The sequence below is a fragment of the Coregonus clupeaformis genome, unplaced genomic scaffold (assembly GCF_020615455.1).
Source record: "Coregonus clupeaformis isolate EN_2021a unplaced genomic scaffold, ASM2061545v1 scaf0429, whole genome shotgun sequence".
Lineage (NCBI taxonomy): Eukaryota > Metazoa > Chordata > Actinopteri > Salmoniformes > Salmonidae > Coregonus > Coregonus clupeaformis.
In genome coordinates this window covers 151,404-167,677 of record NW_025533884.1, presented here as the reverse complement: position 1 = coordinate 167,677, position 16,274 = coordinate 151,404, and the positions used below count along the sequence as shown (strand labels likewise).

At 43.8% G+C, this 16,274-nt stretch overlaps 1 protein-coding gene across 1 annotated transcript in view; it reads left to right on the top strand.

Annotated features, from left to right (window-relative positions):
* Window positions 1–16,274, top strand: part of LOC121561934 (R-spondin-2-like) — a 104,083-nt gene that overhangs the window by 39,564 nt on the left and 48,245 nt on the right. The window contains exon 3 of the mRNA XM_045215361.1: window positions 2,957–3,145. Within this exon, the coding sequence (XP_045071296.1) occupies window positions 2,957–3,145 (189 nt within the window). The remainder of the gene's footprint in view (window positions 1–2,956; window positions 3,146–16,274) is intronic.

Here is a 16,274-nt window from a genome sequence, read left to right as displayed (position 1 = left end):
GATGGTAAGGGTAGGTAACAACACATCTGCCACGCTGATCCTCAACACGGGGGAACCTCAGGGGTGCGTGCTCAGTCCCCTCCTGTATTCCCTGTTCACCTATGACTGCATGGCCAAGCACGACTCCAACACCATCATTAAGTTTGCCGACGACACAACAGTGGTAGGCCTGATCACCGACAACGATGAGACAGCCTATAGGGAGGAGGTCAGAGACCTGGCCGTGTGGTGCCAGGATAACAACATCCAGGACCTCTGTACCAGGCGGTGTCAGAGGAAGGCCCTAAGAATTGCCAAAGACTCCCAGCCACCCTAGTCATAGACTGTTTTTTCTGCTACCGCACGGCAAGCGGTACCGGAGCGCTAAGTCTAGGTCCAAAAGGATTCTTAACAGCTTCTACCCCCAAGCCTTAAGACTCCTGAACAGCTAATCAAATGGCTACCCGGACCATTTGCATTGTCACCCCCCCACCCCCTCTTTTTACGCTGCTGCACCTCTCTGTTTGTTATCTATGCATAGTCACTTTACCTCTACCCACATGTACATATTACGTCAATTACCTCAACTAACCTGTGCCCCCGCACATTGACTCTGTACCGGTACCCCCTTTATATAGCCTCGCTACTGTTATTTTACTGCTGCTCTTTAATTATTTGATATCTTTCTATTTTTTACTTAACACATATTTTTTTTTAAACTGAATTGTTGGTTAAGGGCTTATAAGTAAGCATTTCACTGTAAGTTCTACAGCTGTTGTATTCGGCGCATGTGACAAATAACATTTTATTTGATTTATGATTCATTCAGGACACCCAAAAAAATCCAGTGCTGAAGTACAGAGTCAAAACAACAACAAAAATGTTCTCTGTCTGTCACGCCCTGGCTCTGGGACTCTTATATGTTGAGCCAGGGTGTGTAGATTCTATGTGTTTGTGTTTCTATGTTAGGATCTAGTTCATGTGTATCTATGTTGGCCGGGGTGGTTCTCAATCAGAGGCAACGAGAATCAGCTGTTGCTTGTTGTCTCTGATTGGGAACCATACTTAGGCAGCCTGTTTGGCACAGTGTATTGTGGGATCTTGTTCCGTGTATGGTTTGTGTTTTGTTACCAAGGACTTCACGTATCGTTTTGTTGTTTTGTTCGTATGGTGAATATTTAATAAAGTATGTTCGCATTCCACGCTGCGCATTGGTCCAATCCTTTTGACGATCGTGACACTGTCCCAATACTTTTGGAGCTCACTGTATATTGTCACTGTATATTGTCCAAGAATATCATTACTTTGTGACATTTTTATCTTTGAAAATGAAATGGCATCAACTCCCCATATAATTTCTCTGTCAGAGTAGACCGAAGCAGGTTGGGTTTGACGTCCTGAAGCGAAAGAAGAAAAAGAGGATGGTCTGTTTAGATTTGGATGTTACAGTACGTGGCTGCAATGAATCCGATGTTCTCACAGTTCGGAAATATCTTGAAATGTGTTATCTGTCTGACGTATTGAGGTCTCTGTTCATTGCAGAGTGAGTAGTCGTGCAGTATGGAGATGAGCAATCACCAGGCCCCAGTGATGAATAGGCCACGGAGTACAGAGGGTGCTAATCTGGACATGATAGACGAGGTGTCGGGTTGAATTTAATTCCTGGAGACGATCACAGACACACTCAGATTAACACTAAATCTCACTCTCTCTACTCTCTCTACTCTCTCTCCATCTCGCCACTCCCCAACACAGATTGTGTGTGCACGTGTGTAGTCTGGCGGTTCTTCTCCTCTGTAAATCCTCAGTACTCTGCTTCAGTCTTCAACACCGTGGGGAAGAGTGAACCCCATGTCAAGCACTGACATCTCCTTGCTGCTGCTTCTCACATGATTACAAACTGCTGTTATAGTTCCACTTAGCAAATTTCTTGTTGTCTTTAAACGGGTTGGAGAAATGTAATATGCGAATTCATGGCCAATGGAGAAACATGCTCTGTTCAGTCTCCCACAGTTGACTTCTCCTCTATGATGTTTTAATAAGCACTGTGGTAGGTTGCCCAGTCGGTGGGACCTGTTACCCTATCTCCGCCTGTGATATTTAGAACTTGGCTCCGATCGATAGCAGTATCTCTCGTTTGCAGCTATTGTGTTTTCCCAAGGACATTTTCTTGTAAACGGGATCGCTAAGGAGTTTATATTAAGAGACGCTTATTGTGGAATGGACTGGCTGTTACTGGCTCCTTTGTCCTCCGCCAGCAACTCGATCCGGGCCCGGAGTCACTGCGGTTTGGCACTTTCATCGGCTGTCTCAACACAGCATCAACACAGCGTTCATGAGGGCCAGTTCTGACCAGAATTAATGCAATATTCAGATTCAAAACCAATCAGCATTCAAAGTAGCAGAGGGGAACCAAAGTTTGCATGAATGACAAATTGCATAATCAGACAAATTTCCTACAAATTAGAAAATATCTTCGATACATATCTGTTACTATTGTTTGGCTTATACTGTGTGATGGACTTTTCAACTGCTGACTTTTTCCTCAGGTTCAGTCTGTTGCCTCAAGTGTACCTTTGTCCTCAGCTCTGAGGCCATCCACAGTTCTGTCTTACCACCGTGACAGGAACATGTTGTTGTTAGGCCCAGTGAACTCCGCTGCACTATCACATGTTAGTTACAGTGTAAAATACTACCAAAGACAGTTATCATTCATACTGACGGTGTCTGTATTCCACACTCTCAAACTCAAGCATTTTTCCAGGGAGTTTTTCCTTGCCACTGTGCTTCTCCCTGCTTTTTGGGGTCTAAACCGAGTTACTGTAAGGTACTTTCTGACCACTGCTGATGTAAAAAGATTTTCAAAGTAAATTTGATTGACTGATTGATTGAATTGCTTGATTGGATTGCTTTACATGTAGTTGAAACTAATCATACTTCCTGTTTGTGCCCTCTGTCTCTCGTCTCTCTCCTGCAGCTAGCTATGGAGTGTACCCCATCTGCAAGGGCTGCTCGGTGTGCTCCAAGGACAATGGCTGCGTGAACTGCCAGCCCAAGCTCTTCCTGTTCCTGCGGAGGGAGAGGATGAGGCAGTACGGCGAGTGTCTCCACGCATGTCCGACGGGATACTATGGCGTTCGAGCTCCGGAGATCAACACGTGCTCTCGTAAGGCCTCCCCTCCTCCTCCCTCCTTCATCCCTCCATCATCCCCCCGCTCTCTCTTTTCTCTCTCCTCGCTCCTCTCTTATCACATGATTTATTGTCTTGTCCCATGCTCCTTATGCAGCCAAGAGGGAGAAACACATGCTTCACATTTTGAATGGCTGATCCATTAGCACAGGTGGATGTTAGTGCCGAGACAAGTCTTTATTAAGAAGGGCCTTTCCTCCAGGGGATAACAGTATAGGCCTGGATGTGGGATCTGAGGATCTGAGGCTGTAGATGTCTGATTAATCCGGCTTCTCAACCAACAGTCCCACTTGGTGAACATTTAGAGGCTTGCTTGAGGGTGTTGTGGATGGGCTTCAGAACGAAGGCTTGGAAGGCTATTCAGACGTACTTAAATGGGCTGTTATTCAAGTTCTAGGCATACCTTGGTGCTTTGTTTTGTGGAAGATTAGTAACGCTTACCAATAGTTTGTAGACTTTGTACAAACGGAACACTGCCATGTGCAGATTAAAGTGAGTGGAATAGGATAAGGCACTCGCAGAGGGCTTGGTGATGTCATGAGGAAAGACTATCCTGATGATGATGATGTAAGGAAAAAACAATAATCATATTAAATATTTCCATGAATCCATGTCATAAATGTATATCATTTTGTGTGGGATTAATGTGCTCATGTGTTCAACGTGTTTTCTGTGTGTAGTCAGCTGTATTCAATATCAGGATTGTTTTGGTCTCATGACAACCTAAAAAAGACAACACCTTTAGACACACATCTTTTGAATTATGTTTTCTATTTCAAAAACTGAAAGGGGAAAAACTAAAACCCAACAATGGCTCTCAGCAAAATAAAATAAAAATGTACAATAATTATAAAAAAATCAAATTAATTAAATGTCTCCCTCTCCTCTCCTATTGGACCAGGCTGCTCCCCCATCTCATAACCTTATTTTAACATGGAGTCTGGCTTGAGAGAGGCCGGCTTTATAGGTTTAGAGAGAGCCTGAGGTGTTGGCTGAGTGTTTCATGTGAAAACTGAGAAAGAACTTGAACCCATTGGGTTCTGTTAGCCAAACTCCTGACAGACATGCTGAAATGAGGCCCCAGAAGAGCGTGTCAGGACCTCTAGGCCCAATAATCCAGACGCGCAGCAGACACCGGAGGAGAAACCATTTTGCTGCTTACTCGCTCGCTCTCTCCAAACCTCCATGCAAATGTGTCCGTGGTTTTGTCAGTCAGAAAAATAGAGCAAATTGACGACTGAAATGCCTGGCTTGTCGTAAACTGCTGGTATCAATTGGATTTTCCCCTCCCCGAGACACTCACTTCCCCTGCACAGCACACACATGCTCATCTCTCCATTCCCCACAATAAAAGAGGAGAAGGAAGGGCCTGCAGTCATTTCACCCTATCTTCACAAGTCAGGGAAAATCAGAGGAGAAAGACATTTTCTTCTTCAGCGGATAGTAATTCTTCCCCATTTCTCCCCCCACTGTCTCTCTGTCCTGCGTGAAGTTTGATTTTAAGCGGTACCGACGTGCGCCACCAATGTGTGGCAAGTTCATCTGAGTCCTTTTCCGAACAAACTGCTCCCAGAACAAAAATCTTACCATTGTCAAGTAGCATCAAATCTCGGCGGCCAGGCCTACTTTGATGTGATCGCAATTGGAGTCGTGACTTCGTAATCCCACTTCGCATTTGACCTTCCTCCTTAAGTTGCACTCTTTATGTCATTTCCACTAAACAGTTTGGGCCTGTAGGCCATAACGGCCCATTCTCTCAGGGCGGCTCTACGAAGCTAATTGTCGGGTCACTGGGAACGATTTGTGGGCTGACAAGGCAGCTGGGTTCTCCTCTGAGCTCAAAGACATCGGGGTTCCTCCCCGCCACCAGTGCCCCAGACCCAGAGCCAGTGCCCCTGCTCTCTAAGAGGCCTGGAAGGTGGCATTACGTCTCAGTTATCATGGTCTTTCAAAACAGCCTCTGAAATCACTTAAGGAGCAGCTGCTTATTATTACACAAGAGTTTGTCTGTGTGATCTTATCTCATTCAAGAATGTTTTGTGGACTGCCTGGGTAAAGGAAAACCAGGTTTACACACTCACTCTCAGGCCCAGCTGTGATGAGGCTGGAACCCCAGGGCTAAGTTCCTCACTCTCTCTCAGCCGCCACTTGATAGCTTGGCATTAGGAGAAGAAAGAGTGTAGCCACACACTTTAACCTGTGTGCCAATGTGCGGTAAGGCTAGGTGACTGAAGCTAACCAGTCAACTGAACCAGCCGGTAGCTGAATTTAAAAGAGAGAGGGGGAAAGTTAAAGCTTGGGAAATGTGAGGGCAGGAAGATGACAGAGCACTAGTAGGTCCCTATAGATATCAGTTAAATCTTTTGCCTGATTCCGCTTAGTTTCTTCTCAAATTCCGTTTTCTCCGTTTAGTTTTTCCAGGTTTCATTTTTTTCCCCCTAATTGGATGTTCAAAGTCCACAACAATGCTTTTACCACACCAGGAGACCACTTTTGAGGTCTGGGAAAAATCTAAGAAATATAGCATTTTTGGTGTAGTTACCCTTTAATGCAAGTGAGCACCAGCCAGAGACTATTGTTTGGTTAGCAGTGTTTCTGTAGCGCTCATGTGATTGCAGAGTTTGCAAAACAAATGGCCACTGGATTGATACAAATCATCATGATATCATTTTGACAGGTAGGCATAGGCTACATTATAGTTAACATTCTGTTTAGAAGGTTTTGGTGAAAGCCTTTCCATCTACCAGCAGATAGTTATCATTAGCATTATCGCTAATGGCTACACAAAGTGTAGACTAGACATATGCGCACTGCACACAACACACAGACAGGGGCATTCCAGTGCCGTTTCAGAAAGTTGCGAATCACTGATGCATTTTGTTCATGGATTAACTTGGTAAAATTAATGAATTTTCTATAAGTCCAATAAATGTAGTTAATTTCCTACTAAGATCAATGAATGTTTGAAGATTGCTGAATTCTTTTTTAATGTCTGGCTTATGTGATTCTGTCCGCGTTTTCCGCATCTCTCTCTCTCTCTCTCTCTCTCTCTCTCTCTCTCTCTCTCTCTCTCTCTCTCTCTCTCTCTCTCTCTCTCTCTCTCTCTCTCTCTCTCTCTCTCTCTCTCTCTCTCTCTCTCTCTCTCTCTCTCTCTCTCTCTCTCTCTCTCTCTCTCTCTCTCTCTCTCTCTCTCTCTCTCTCTCTCTCTCTCTCTCTCTCTCTCTTCATCTCTCTCTCTGTTGCTCTCTGTCTCTCACATACACAAGCACACACACACACACACATACACACAAATACACACCTTTCAGCAGCTAATGGTGAAGAGTTTGGTATGAGCCATAATTCCAGATGCAGTCATGGAGGCACTTATCAGCTCAACAGACTAGTACTGCTCTATGCTCATCTGTCTCTATGTCAACCTCTACCTCTACCAGGGAGATTTCTAAGGATAGAGATTCACATATGGTTTATATACAGCCCAGTCCTGGTAAGTGCACATATATACTGTAAGTGATGTGTAAGTTAGCAAACTATGTGTAAGTTCGTTGCAGTTGCACCAGTGCTAATACAAACTAATCTGTCTACTTGCCTGGGACATCTATCTGCATGCTTTAGGTTTAGCGCCTGCTTTTATAACATTATTTCATTCCCAAGCTATGGCATAGACTGTATCAGGCATCAACTGTATTTTCATATGGGTTCAAAATATTAGGAGGAGGAGGTGAATGGTGGATAACAGTGTGCTGAGTTTAACGGGAGGGAAAGTGTTGACAGGGACAGCATGAGAGTAATACTCTGAGCAAAATTTCCTCCCAGGGGCTGTATAATGGTTTTAAACACTGCTGAGGAGGTGGGGGGAAGCGGTTTGGAGGGTATCCTGGTGGACAAGGCTTTAAGTCTGGGATAGATTGTCCCTATATGCACCCCCTTCAACAAACACACGTCCCTTAGCCACACGCACCCGTGCATGCATGCACGCACAAACAAACACACACAAACACAGCTCTCCCTCAGCCACAGCGCTCCCTCAGCCACAGCATGCTGTAATGCTCACAGAAACCCCAGCAGCGAGCATCCCCCTGCCAGGATGGAAACCCTGTCAAGCTGAGCTCATAGATATGGCCAATATCCTGGAAATGTGGTTCAAATATCACAGCTCGTACAGTGCCACTCGAAACTCCCCGTGATTTTTAAAACTCAATTTCTGATTTTATTTTATTGCCCCTCTCGTACTAACAATTGGTTACTGATAATCACTGTTGCATTTTGTTTCTGGTTTGTCCCGTTTTATGTATTTAATTCAATGCCAGAGTTTTGGATGATTGGTTACACCTTTGTAAGATAGTTCATTTTTAAAGTGCATCATGGGAGTTTGGTGGGTTCTGAGGTGGACAGTAGCCACACATCAGTTCTCCAGGCCAAATGAGGACTGAAGAATGAAGCACTGTAAAGGAACTAACTCATAATACCATGAGTTACGTTGGCAGCACAGACAGAAACAGGCTACTCTGCATCTCTGTCTTCCTGTGGGTATTTCCATTGCACATTTTAACCAGAAAAATACCAGTTGCTTTTGGCCTTTGCGCCTTATCAAGGGACAGTTAATCATCACAGCTTTTACAAACCACAGTTTAGACACACTGCCAGACAACACAATGGACACAACCAACTGACAGGCGTGTTGTGTCTCCTCTCCACTGGCCCATTCTGACTGACAGGAACACCGGCACTGTCTCGCCCAGCAGCCCCTTGCCAGTGTGTTGAAGAGCATCCACGTGGAAAGAAAAGAGAATGTCAGAGGGGAGAACATGCAGCCTTGCCCTGTGCCATGAACTCCTGCCATCCATCAATCCACATGACATGGCTGGGTGGCAGCTAGCAAGCCAAGGGTTAAATGTCAGCCAAGCCTTCTGATTTAGAGAGTAGATCAGAGCGCTATTAGGCTAGCACTAGGCTAGCTGCTTCCCTCAGACCCGCTTGGAGAGGAAGGCTGGAAAAATGGGGGTTGTTTTCCCTCGCTTCAGTGCCAGAGCTTCTTTCTGTCTGATCGTGGACATGGACACTGCCGCTGCCTGCCTGTTCAACAGCAGGCCTGGTTAGCATCCTGGAAGACTTTGTGACTTTTCATTAGACTGATGATTGGCTTGACAACCTAACCCCCATAGCTTACAAGAAAGGCCCTCTCTGGGCTCCCAACAGATTCTCCATCTTATGAAAAATGATTTACAGTATTTTTAACATGAATATTCATATAAATAAATCAAGTGATGGCATATGTCCCATGTCAACCCAATCTCAGACAGAGCACCTCTGAAATTGACAATTGCTTTGAGTGTCCCTGATCAAATTAGCAGATTTTCGATCCAGACCACAGCAGAGAGAGAGGGGAGAGTCGCTGCCAGCTAGACTCGCAGGATTAGATCACGCTTTTAAAGCTCTATGATTCAACTCCAAATGCAGTTGACATGAAAACCACAAACTGAAAAAACAAAAAATGGAAACAGTCACATTCATACAAGTGCAACCATGACTTTCCTTTAAAATATGTTGACCCCTCAGCTCTGCCACTGTCTATACTCGGTGACTTTGAATTCCTATCTTAGCAGAAACATATTTTTCTTTATTTTTACATCTTGTATTAAAGGTCCAGTGCAGTCAAAAACTAGATTTGCCTGTGTTTTATGGTATATTTCCACATTATGTTGATGGAATAATACTGTGAAATTGTGAAAATTATAATAATGCCCTTTTAGTGTAAAAGCTGTTTGAATAGAGCGCCTGAAATTTCAGCCTGTTTTGGTGGGATGGAGTTTTGGCCTAATAGACCAATAAGAAAGAGAGTTCCAAACCTCTCTGCCAATAACAACTAGTTTTCAGTTTTCCTCTCCTCACTCAGACCATTCCAAGACAGTCCTAACAAAATTCTGGCTTGAGAAATTGCACTTTACTAAGAAGCTATTTATTTTTATTTTTGACCATTTTAATTAAAAACAATCACAGTACGGTACTTAATTGTTACCTAGAAATGATTTGATATTGAGTTACAAACTGAGAAACAAGGCTAAGAGGAGAGAATGTGTTTTAAGCCTCAAGAAGAACATTAAGCCTTCCTTCCATCGGATTCCTGCCAGATCTGATGACCTCATTATTTCTTATTAGTCTCCCAGAGTCACCTAGACGAGACATTGGAGGTGGCACAGAGGTTAATCCCAAAGAGGGTTATAACCTGCTCCTATGCATCTGAGGGCCATGGGCCCCTGGGGGCCTCATCTGGGGCTCTGATTTGGGACCCTGGCCACCGCGAGGCAGACAAGTAGCCGGGCAGATGCAGCACCCTGTGGGAACTTCCCTCATATCCATCCAACTCTGATCACAGACCCATATACAGTGGGGAGAACAAGTATTTGATACACTGCCGATTTTGCAGGTTTTCCTACTTACAAAGCATGTAGAGGTCTGTAATTTTTATCATAGGTACACTTCAACTGTGAGAGACTGAATCTAAAACAAAAATCCAGAAAATCACATTGTATGATTTTTAAGTAATGAATTTGCATTTTATTGCATGGCATAAGTATTTGATACATCAGAAAAGCAGAACTTAATATTTGGTACAGAAACCTTTGTTTGCAATTACAGAGATCATACATTTCCTGTAGGTCTTGACCAGGTTTGCACACACTGCAGCAGGGATTTTGGCCCACTCCTCCATACAGACCTTCTCCAGATCCTTCAGGTTTCGGGGCTGTCGCTGGGCAATATGGACTTTCAGCTCCCTCCAAAGATTTTCTATTGGGTTCAGGTCTGGAGACTGGCTAGGCCACTCCAGGACCTTGAGATGCTTCTTACGGAGCCACTCCTTAGTTGCCCTGGCTTTGTGTTTCGGGTCGTTGTCATGCTGGAAGACCCAGCTACGACCCATCTTCAATGCTCTTACTGAGGGAAGGAGGTTGTTGGCCAAGATCTCGCGATACATGGCCCCATCCATCCTCCCCTCAATACGGTGCAGTCGTCCTGTACCCTTTGCAGAAAAGCATCCCCAAAGAATGATGTTTCCACCTCCATGCTTCACGGTTGGGATGGTGTTCTTGGGGTTGTACTCATCCTTCTTCTTCCTCCAAACACGGCGAGTGGAGTTTAGACCAAAAAGCTCTATTTTTGTCTCATCAGACCACATGACCTTCTCCCATTCCTCCTCTGGATCATCCAGATGGTCATTGGCAAACTTCAGACGGGCCTGGACATGCGCTGGCTTGAGCAGGGGGGACCTTGCGTGTGCTGCAGGATTTTAATCCATGACGGCGTAGTGTGTTACTAATGGTTTTCTTTGAGACTGTGGTCCCAGCTCTCTTCAGATCATTGACCAGGTCCTGCCGTGTAGTTCTGGGCTGATCCCTCACCTTCCTCATAATCATTGATGCCCCACGAGGTGAGATCTTGCATGGAGCCCCAGACCGAGGTTGATTGACCGTCATCTTGAACTTCTTCCATTTTCTAATAATTGCGCCAACAGTTGTTGCCTTCTCACCAAGCTGCTTGCCTATTGTCCTGTAGCCCATCCCAGCCTTGTGCAGGTCAACAATTTTATCCCTGATGTCCTTACACAGCTCTCTGGTCTTGGCCATTGTGGAGAGGTTGGAGTCTGTTTGATTGAGTGTGTGGACAGGTGTCTTTTATACAGGTAACGAGTTCAAACAGGTGCAGTTAATACAGGTAATGAGTGGAGAACAGGAGGGCTTCTTGAAGAAAAACTAACAGGTCTGTGAGAGCCGGAATTCTTACTGGTTGGTAGGTGATCAAATACTTATGTCATGCAATAAAATGCAAATTAATTACTTAAAAATCATACAATTGGATTTTTGTTTTAGATTCCGTCTCTCACAGTTGAAGTGTACCTATGATAAAAATTACAGACCTCTACATGCTTTGTAAGTAGGAAAACCTGCAAAATCGGCAGTGTATCAAATACTTGTTCTCCCCACTGTATATATATAGGCTATCTATGGCTCTGTCTGATCTTAGATAGCCTCTCTGTTCCCTATCTTGATAGAGAGATGTCTGTCTGTCGTGGCGTCTCCCCCCACGTACTTCTTCTTCCGATGATCTTTGACCTCGATCGCTGACTAAGAGGAAGGTCTTCATCTTGGGAGTCTCTCCCTTGTCCCTTCGCTCTGAAGAAATAAAAGAAAAAAGAACATCTGGCGCTACTACACTCTCAAGCACCGGCTTGTTGTGCAACCTGCTGTTATTGACAACAAACAGGAGTGGAGATGCTGGTACACCGAAACACACATGACTAACGAGTGCCACAACGTTAAAGTTCACCTTACAATATAGATGTCAAAAACAAGCTTATAGTCAAATTTATTAGCAAACACTGGTGGTAGCGATTCCTGTCCTACTCCTTATCAGATAAGTTGGAAGATACGTCATTTATTTACAGATATTCGACATATGCATATAGCTCTGACAAGGGAGAGACTCCCAAGATGAAGACCTTCCTCTTAGTCAGCGATCGAGGTCAAAGATCATCGGAAGAAGAAGTACGTGGGGGAGACGCCACGACAGACAGACATCTCTCTATCAAGATAGGGAACAGAGAGGCTATCTAAGATCAGACAGAGCCATAGATAGCCTATATATATCAGTGAGGGAGAAAAAGTATTTGATCCACTGCCGATTTTGTACGTTTGCCCACTTACAAAGACATGTAGAGGTCTGTAATTTTTATCGTAGGTATACTTCGAACTGTGAGAGACGGAATAACTAAAACAAAAATCCAAAGAATTGTATGATTTTATAAAATTGATTTGCATTTTAATGCATGACATAAGTATTTGATCACCTACCAACCAGTAAGAATTCCGGCTCTCACAGACCTGTTAGTTTTTCTTCAAGAAGCCCTCCTGTTCTCCACTCATTACCTGTATTAACTGCACCTGTTTGAACTCGTTACCTGTATAAAAGACACCTGTCCACACACTCAATCAAACAGACTCCAACCTCTCCACAATGGCCAAGACCAGAGAGCTGTGTAAGGACATCAGGGATAAAATTGTTGACCTGCACAAGGCTGGGATGGGCTACAGGACAATAGGCAAGCAGCTTGGTGAGAAGGCAACAACTGTTGGCGCAATTATTAGAAAATGGAAGAAGTTCAAGATGACGGTCAATCAACCTCGGTCTGGGGCTCCATGCAAGATCTCACCTCGTGGGGCATCAATGATTATGAGGAAGGTGAGGGATCAGCCCAGAACTACACGGCAGGACCTGGTCAATGATCTGAAGAGAGCTGGGACCACAGTCTCAAAGAAAACCATTAGTAACACACTACGCCGTCATGGATTAAAATCCTGCAGCACACGCAAGGTCCCCCTGCTCAAGCCAGCGCATGTCCAGGCCCGTCTGAAGTTTGCCAATGACCATCTGGATGATCCAGAGGAGGAATGGGAGAAGGTCATGTGGTCTGATGAGACAAAAATAGAGCTTTTTGGTCTAAACTCCACTCGCCGTGTTTGGAGGAAGAAGAAGGATGAGTACAACCCCAAGAACACCATCCCAACCGTGAAGCATGGAGGTGGAAACATCATTCTTTGGGGATGCTTTTCTGCAAAGGGTACAGGACGACTGCACCGTATTGAGGGGAGGATGGATGGGGCCATGTATCGCGAGATCTTGGCCAACAACCTCCTTCCCTCAGTAAGAGCATTGAAGATGGGTCGTAGCTGGGTCTTCCAGCATGACAACGACCCGAAACACAAAGCCAGGGCAACTAAGGAGTGGCTCCGTAGAAGCATCTCAAGGTCCTGGAGTGGCCTAGCCAGTCTCCAGACCTGAACCCAATAGAAAATCTTTGGAGGGAGCTGAAAGTCCATATTGCCCAGCGACAGCCCCCGAAACCTGAAGGATCTGGAGAAGGTCTGTATGGAGGAGTGGGCCAAAATCCCTGCTGCAGTGTGTGCAAACCTGGTCAAGACCTACAGGAAATGTATGATCTCTGTAATTGCAAACAAAGGTTTCTGTACCAAATATTAAGTTCTGCTTTTCTGATGTATCAAATACTTATGCCATGCAATAAAATGCAAATTCATTACTTAAAAATCATACAATGTGATTTTCTGGATTTTTGTTTTAGATTCAGTCTCTCACAGTTGAAGTGTACCTATGATAAAAATTACAGACCTCTACATGCTTTGTAAGTAGGAAAACCTGCAAAATCGGCAGTGTATCAAATACTTGTTCTCCCCACTGTATATATATAGGCTATCTATGGCTCTGTCTGATCTTAGATAGCCTCTCTGTTCCCTATCTTGATAGAGAGATGTCTGTCTGTCGTGGCGTCTCCCCCCACGTACTTCTTCTTCCGATGATCTTTGACCTCGATCGCTGACTAAGAGGAAGGTCTTCATCTTGGGAGTCTCTCCCTTGTCAGAGCTATATGCATATGTCGAATATCTGTAAATAAATGACGTATCTTCCAACTTATCTGATAAGGAGTAGGACAGGAATCGCTACCACCAGTGTTTGCTAATAAATTTGACTATAAGCTTGTTTTTGACATCTATATTGTAAGGTGAACTTTAACGTTGTGGCACTCGTTAGTCATGTGTGTTTCGGTGTACCAGCATCTCCACTCCTGTTTGTTGTCAATAACAGCAGGTTGCACAACAAGCCGGTGCTTGAGAGTGTAGTAGCGCCAGATTTTCTTTTTTCTTTTATTTCTTCAGAGCGAAAGGAAGAAAGAGACTCAGGTGATGACAGGCCTGGGAAGGCTTGTGTTTGAGGGTTAAAGAAGAGCGCTGCGTTCCATTTTACTCCTCTGATTTATTGTCTGTTGGGTCCCTGTCTTGGGCCTGACGTGTATTGACACCGAGCCCCACTGCTATCTCATTTCAGCGGGAATGAAGAGGAGAGGAGAGAGAGATGAGAGCTAAGAAAGTAGGGAGGAGGGAGGGGAGAGCGAGCGCATCCTGCCTTTGTGTGGGCCTCTGCCTTACCTCCCCTGTTTCACTCATTCCATGCCAAAATCTCTACAGCACTGCGTAACACTAGTGGCCCAGTGTGTTTATCAAACAAGAGATAAGCAAGTGTGTGCATGATATGCTGGACCTGGGATGAGAGCAGGCATGGTAGTGAGAAGGCAGAAATGTCTATATTGTAAATGTTGGCTGCCTTCCATGTGTAGTTTGTTCTATCTATCTAGGTCATCTTCAATTGGCACGAAATGGAAGAAAACTATTTGTACTTGTCCAGTGTAGGGCAATTCCATGGTAACAGAGTGATGCTGAGACTCAGATTTTTCACTTTAAAATGTACAGGATATCCAACAAAAACCAAAGATTTCAAAGTTAAACACACAGAATGTCGGTTTGTGCTGTTTGTGGCGTCATTCTGTTACCAAACTTTGCATCAGCACTGTTCTTCAAGTAAATTTGTTTTTGTAAAATGCTCAGTGGAAATTGCTAAAAGTAGTCATTGTGCGTAGAGTTGTATTGTCAAACTTTGCAATCAATCATTGGTTTTTGTTGGATATACATTTTAAAGCATCACTCTGTTACAGTGGAATTGCCCTACAGTGTGCCCTAATGAACACGACCCAGGAGTGCAGTGAGGTCCTACAGGCTGCCTCAGACCACCTCTTGAATCTGAGTGTCTGTTGAATGCCTCCATATACCACATCCACACATCCGTTCCAGTAGCACTGGATTTACACAGTTTCTACTCCAACATCCCGTTTTTGCAAATCACATCTGGTTGTCACATATGGTTGTCACCTTCGGAGAGTTTCTCTCTTTTCCTTACGATATAAGCGTATGTTAAATTACATTATTGTGCCCTAGGTTGCACTGTGCTTTTACCATTAGATAATTTAGGCTGTAGCTGATTTTATTAATGTCCCAAAGGATTATTATTATTTTTTAGCTTTTTTGTTACATATACATTTTACATAATACATACATGGTACTTTTATAAATATATTATTTATACAGACAGTACATACAGTTCTGCTTGAAAGTACGTGAACCCTACAGGGCTGGTCATTATTTTGCTATAAAATATTAAAATAAACATAATATCTAAACCCCAATTCGAAATAAAGACATTCCAAGTAAATGACAGAAACAAAATAATGTGATATTTTCATTGTTTATTTAACAAAAGTGGTTTATTTAACAGAAACTCAGATTTGATGTGTGCAAAAATGTGTGAACCCCTTCAGTCAATAGCTTGTGGCACCTCCATTAGCAACGATAACTTGGACTAAACATCTCCCATAGCCAGTAATCAGTCTCTGACATCTATTTTGAGTATTTTAGTGTATGGGTGGTCCCGGGGATCGAACCCACTACCTTGGCGTTACAAGCGCCGTGCTCTACCAGCTGAGCTACAGAGGACCACATGCAGCAAGGATGCAGCAAGGAAGGTCTGCAAATCTCTAGATGTTATGTTTGGGTTTGCTTTTACCTCATTTATTATTGTTCTTGGGGATATTTTGGAAGGGCGTCCACTTCTAGGCCGAGTTGCTGTCATGTTAAATGCTCTCCATTTTTAAATTATTTACCTCACGGTGGACTGATGGAGCTCAAATCTTTATGAGATGATTTTATAGCCTTCCCCAGACTGATGTGCTCTCCCTATCCTCATCCTGATGTCTTCTGAGATCTCCTTTCCTCTCGGCATGGTGTGCTTTGCATTCACCTGGATGGGTACCACCAAACTGATTAAGTTTCTTATCTTTATTTATCAAAGTCCCGCCCAAACTCTTTCCTAACGATCTCTCCTTTGATTGGTTCATTTGGTAGCTAATTATTTCCCCACCTGATTCTACTTATCTACTTGATTTAACCAATGCAACTTGGGGTTCACTTATTTTTGCACCTGCCCTAATTCCTTTTTAATTTTGTTTTTCTACTACACGCATGATTTCCTCTACACCAACATATGGTATTGGTAAATATAAACCTGTTATGTCAGATCAAAAATACTGGTTCTGATTACATTTACATTTTAGTCATTTAGCAGACACTAAATTAAGATTTCATGGTAGAAACTGAAAAAATCTGTAATTGCACAAGGGGTTCACATACTTTCAAGCAGCACTGTA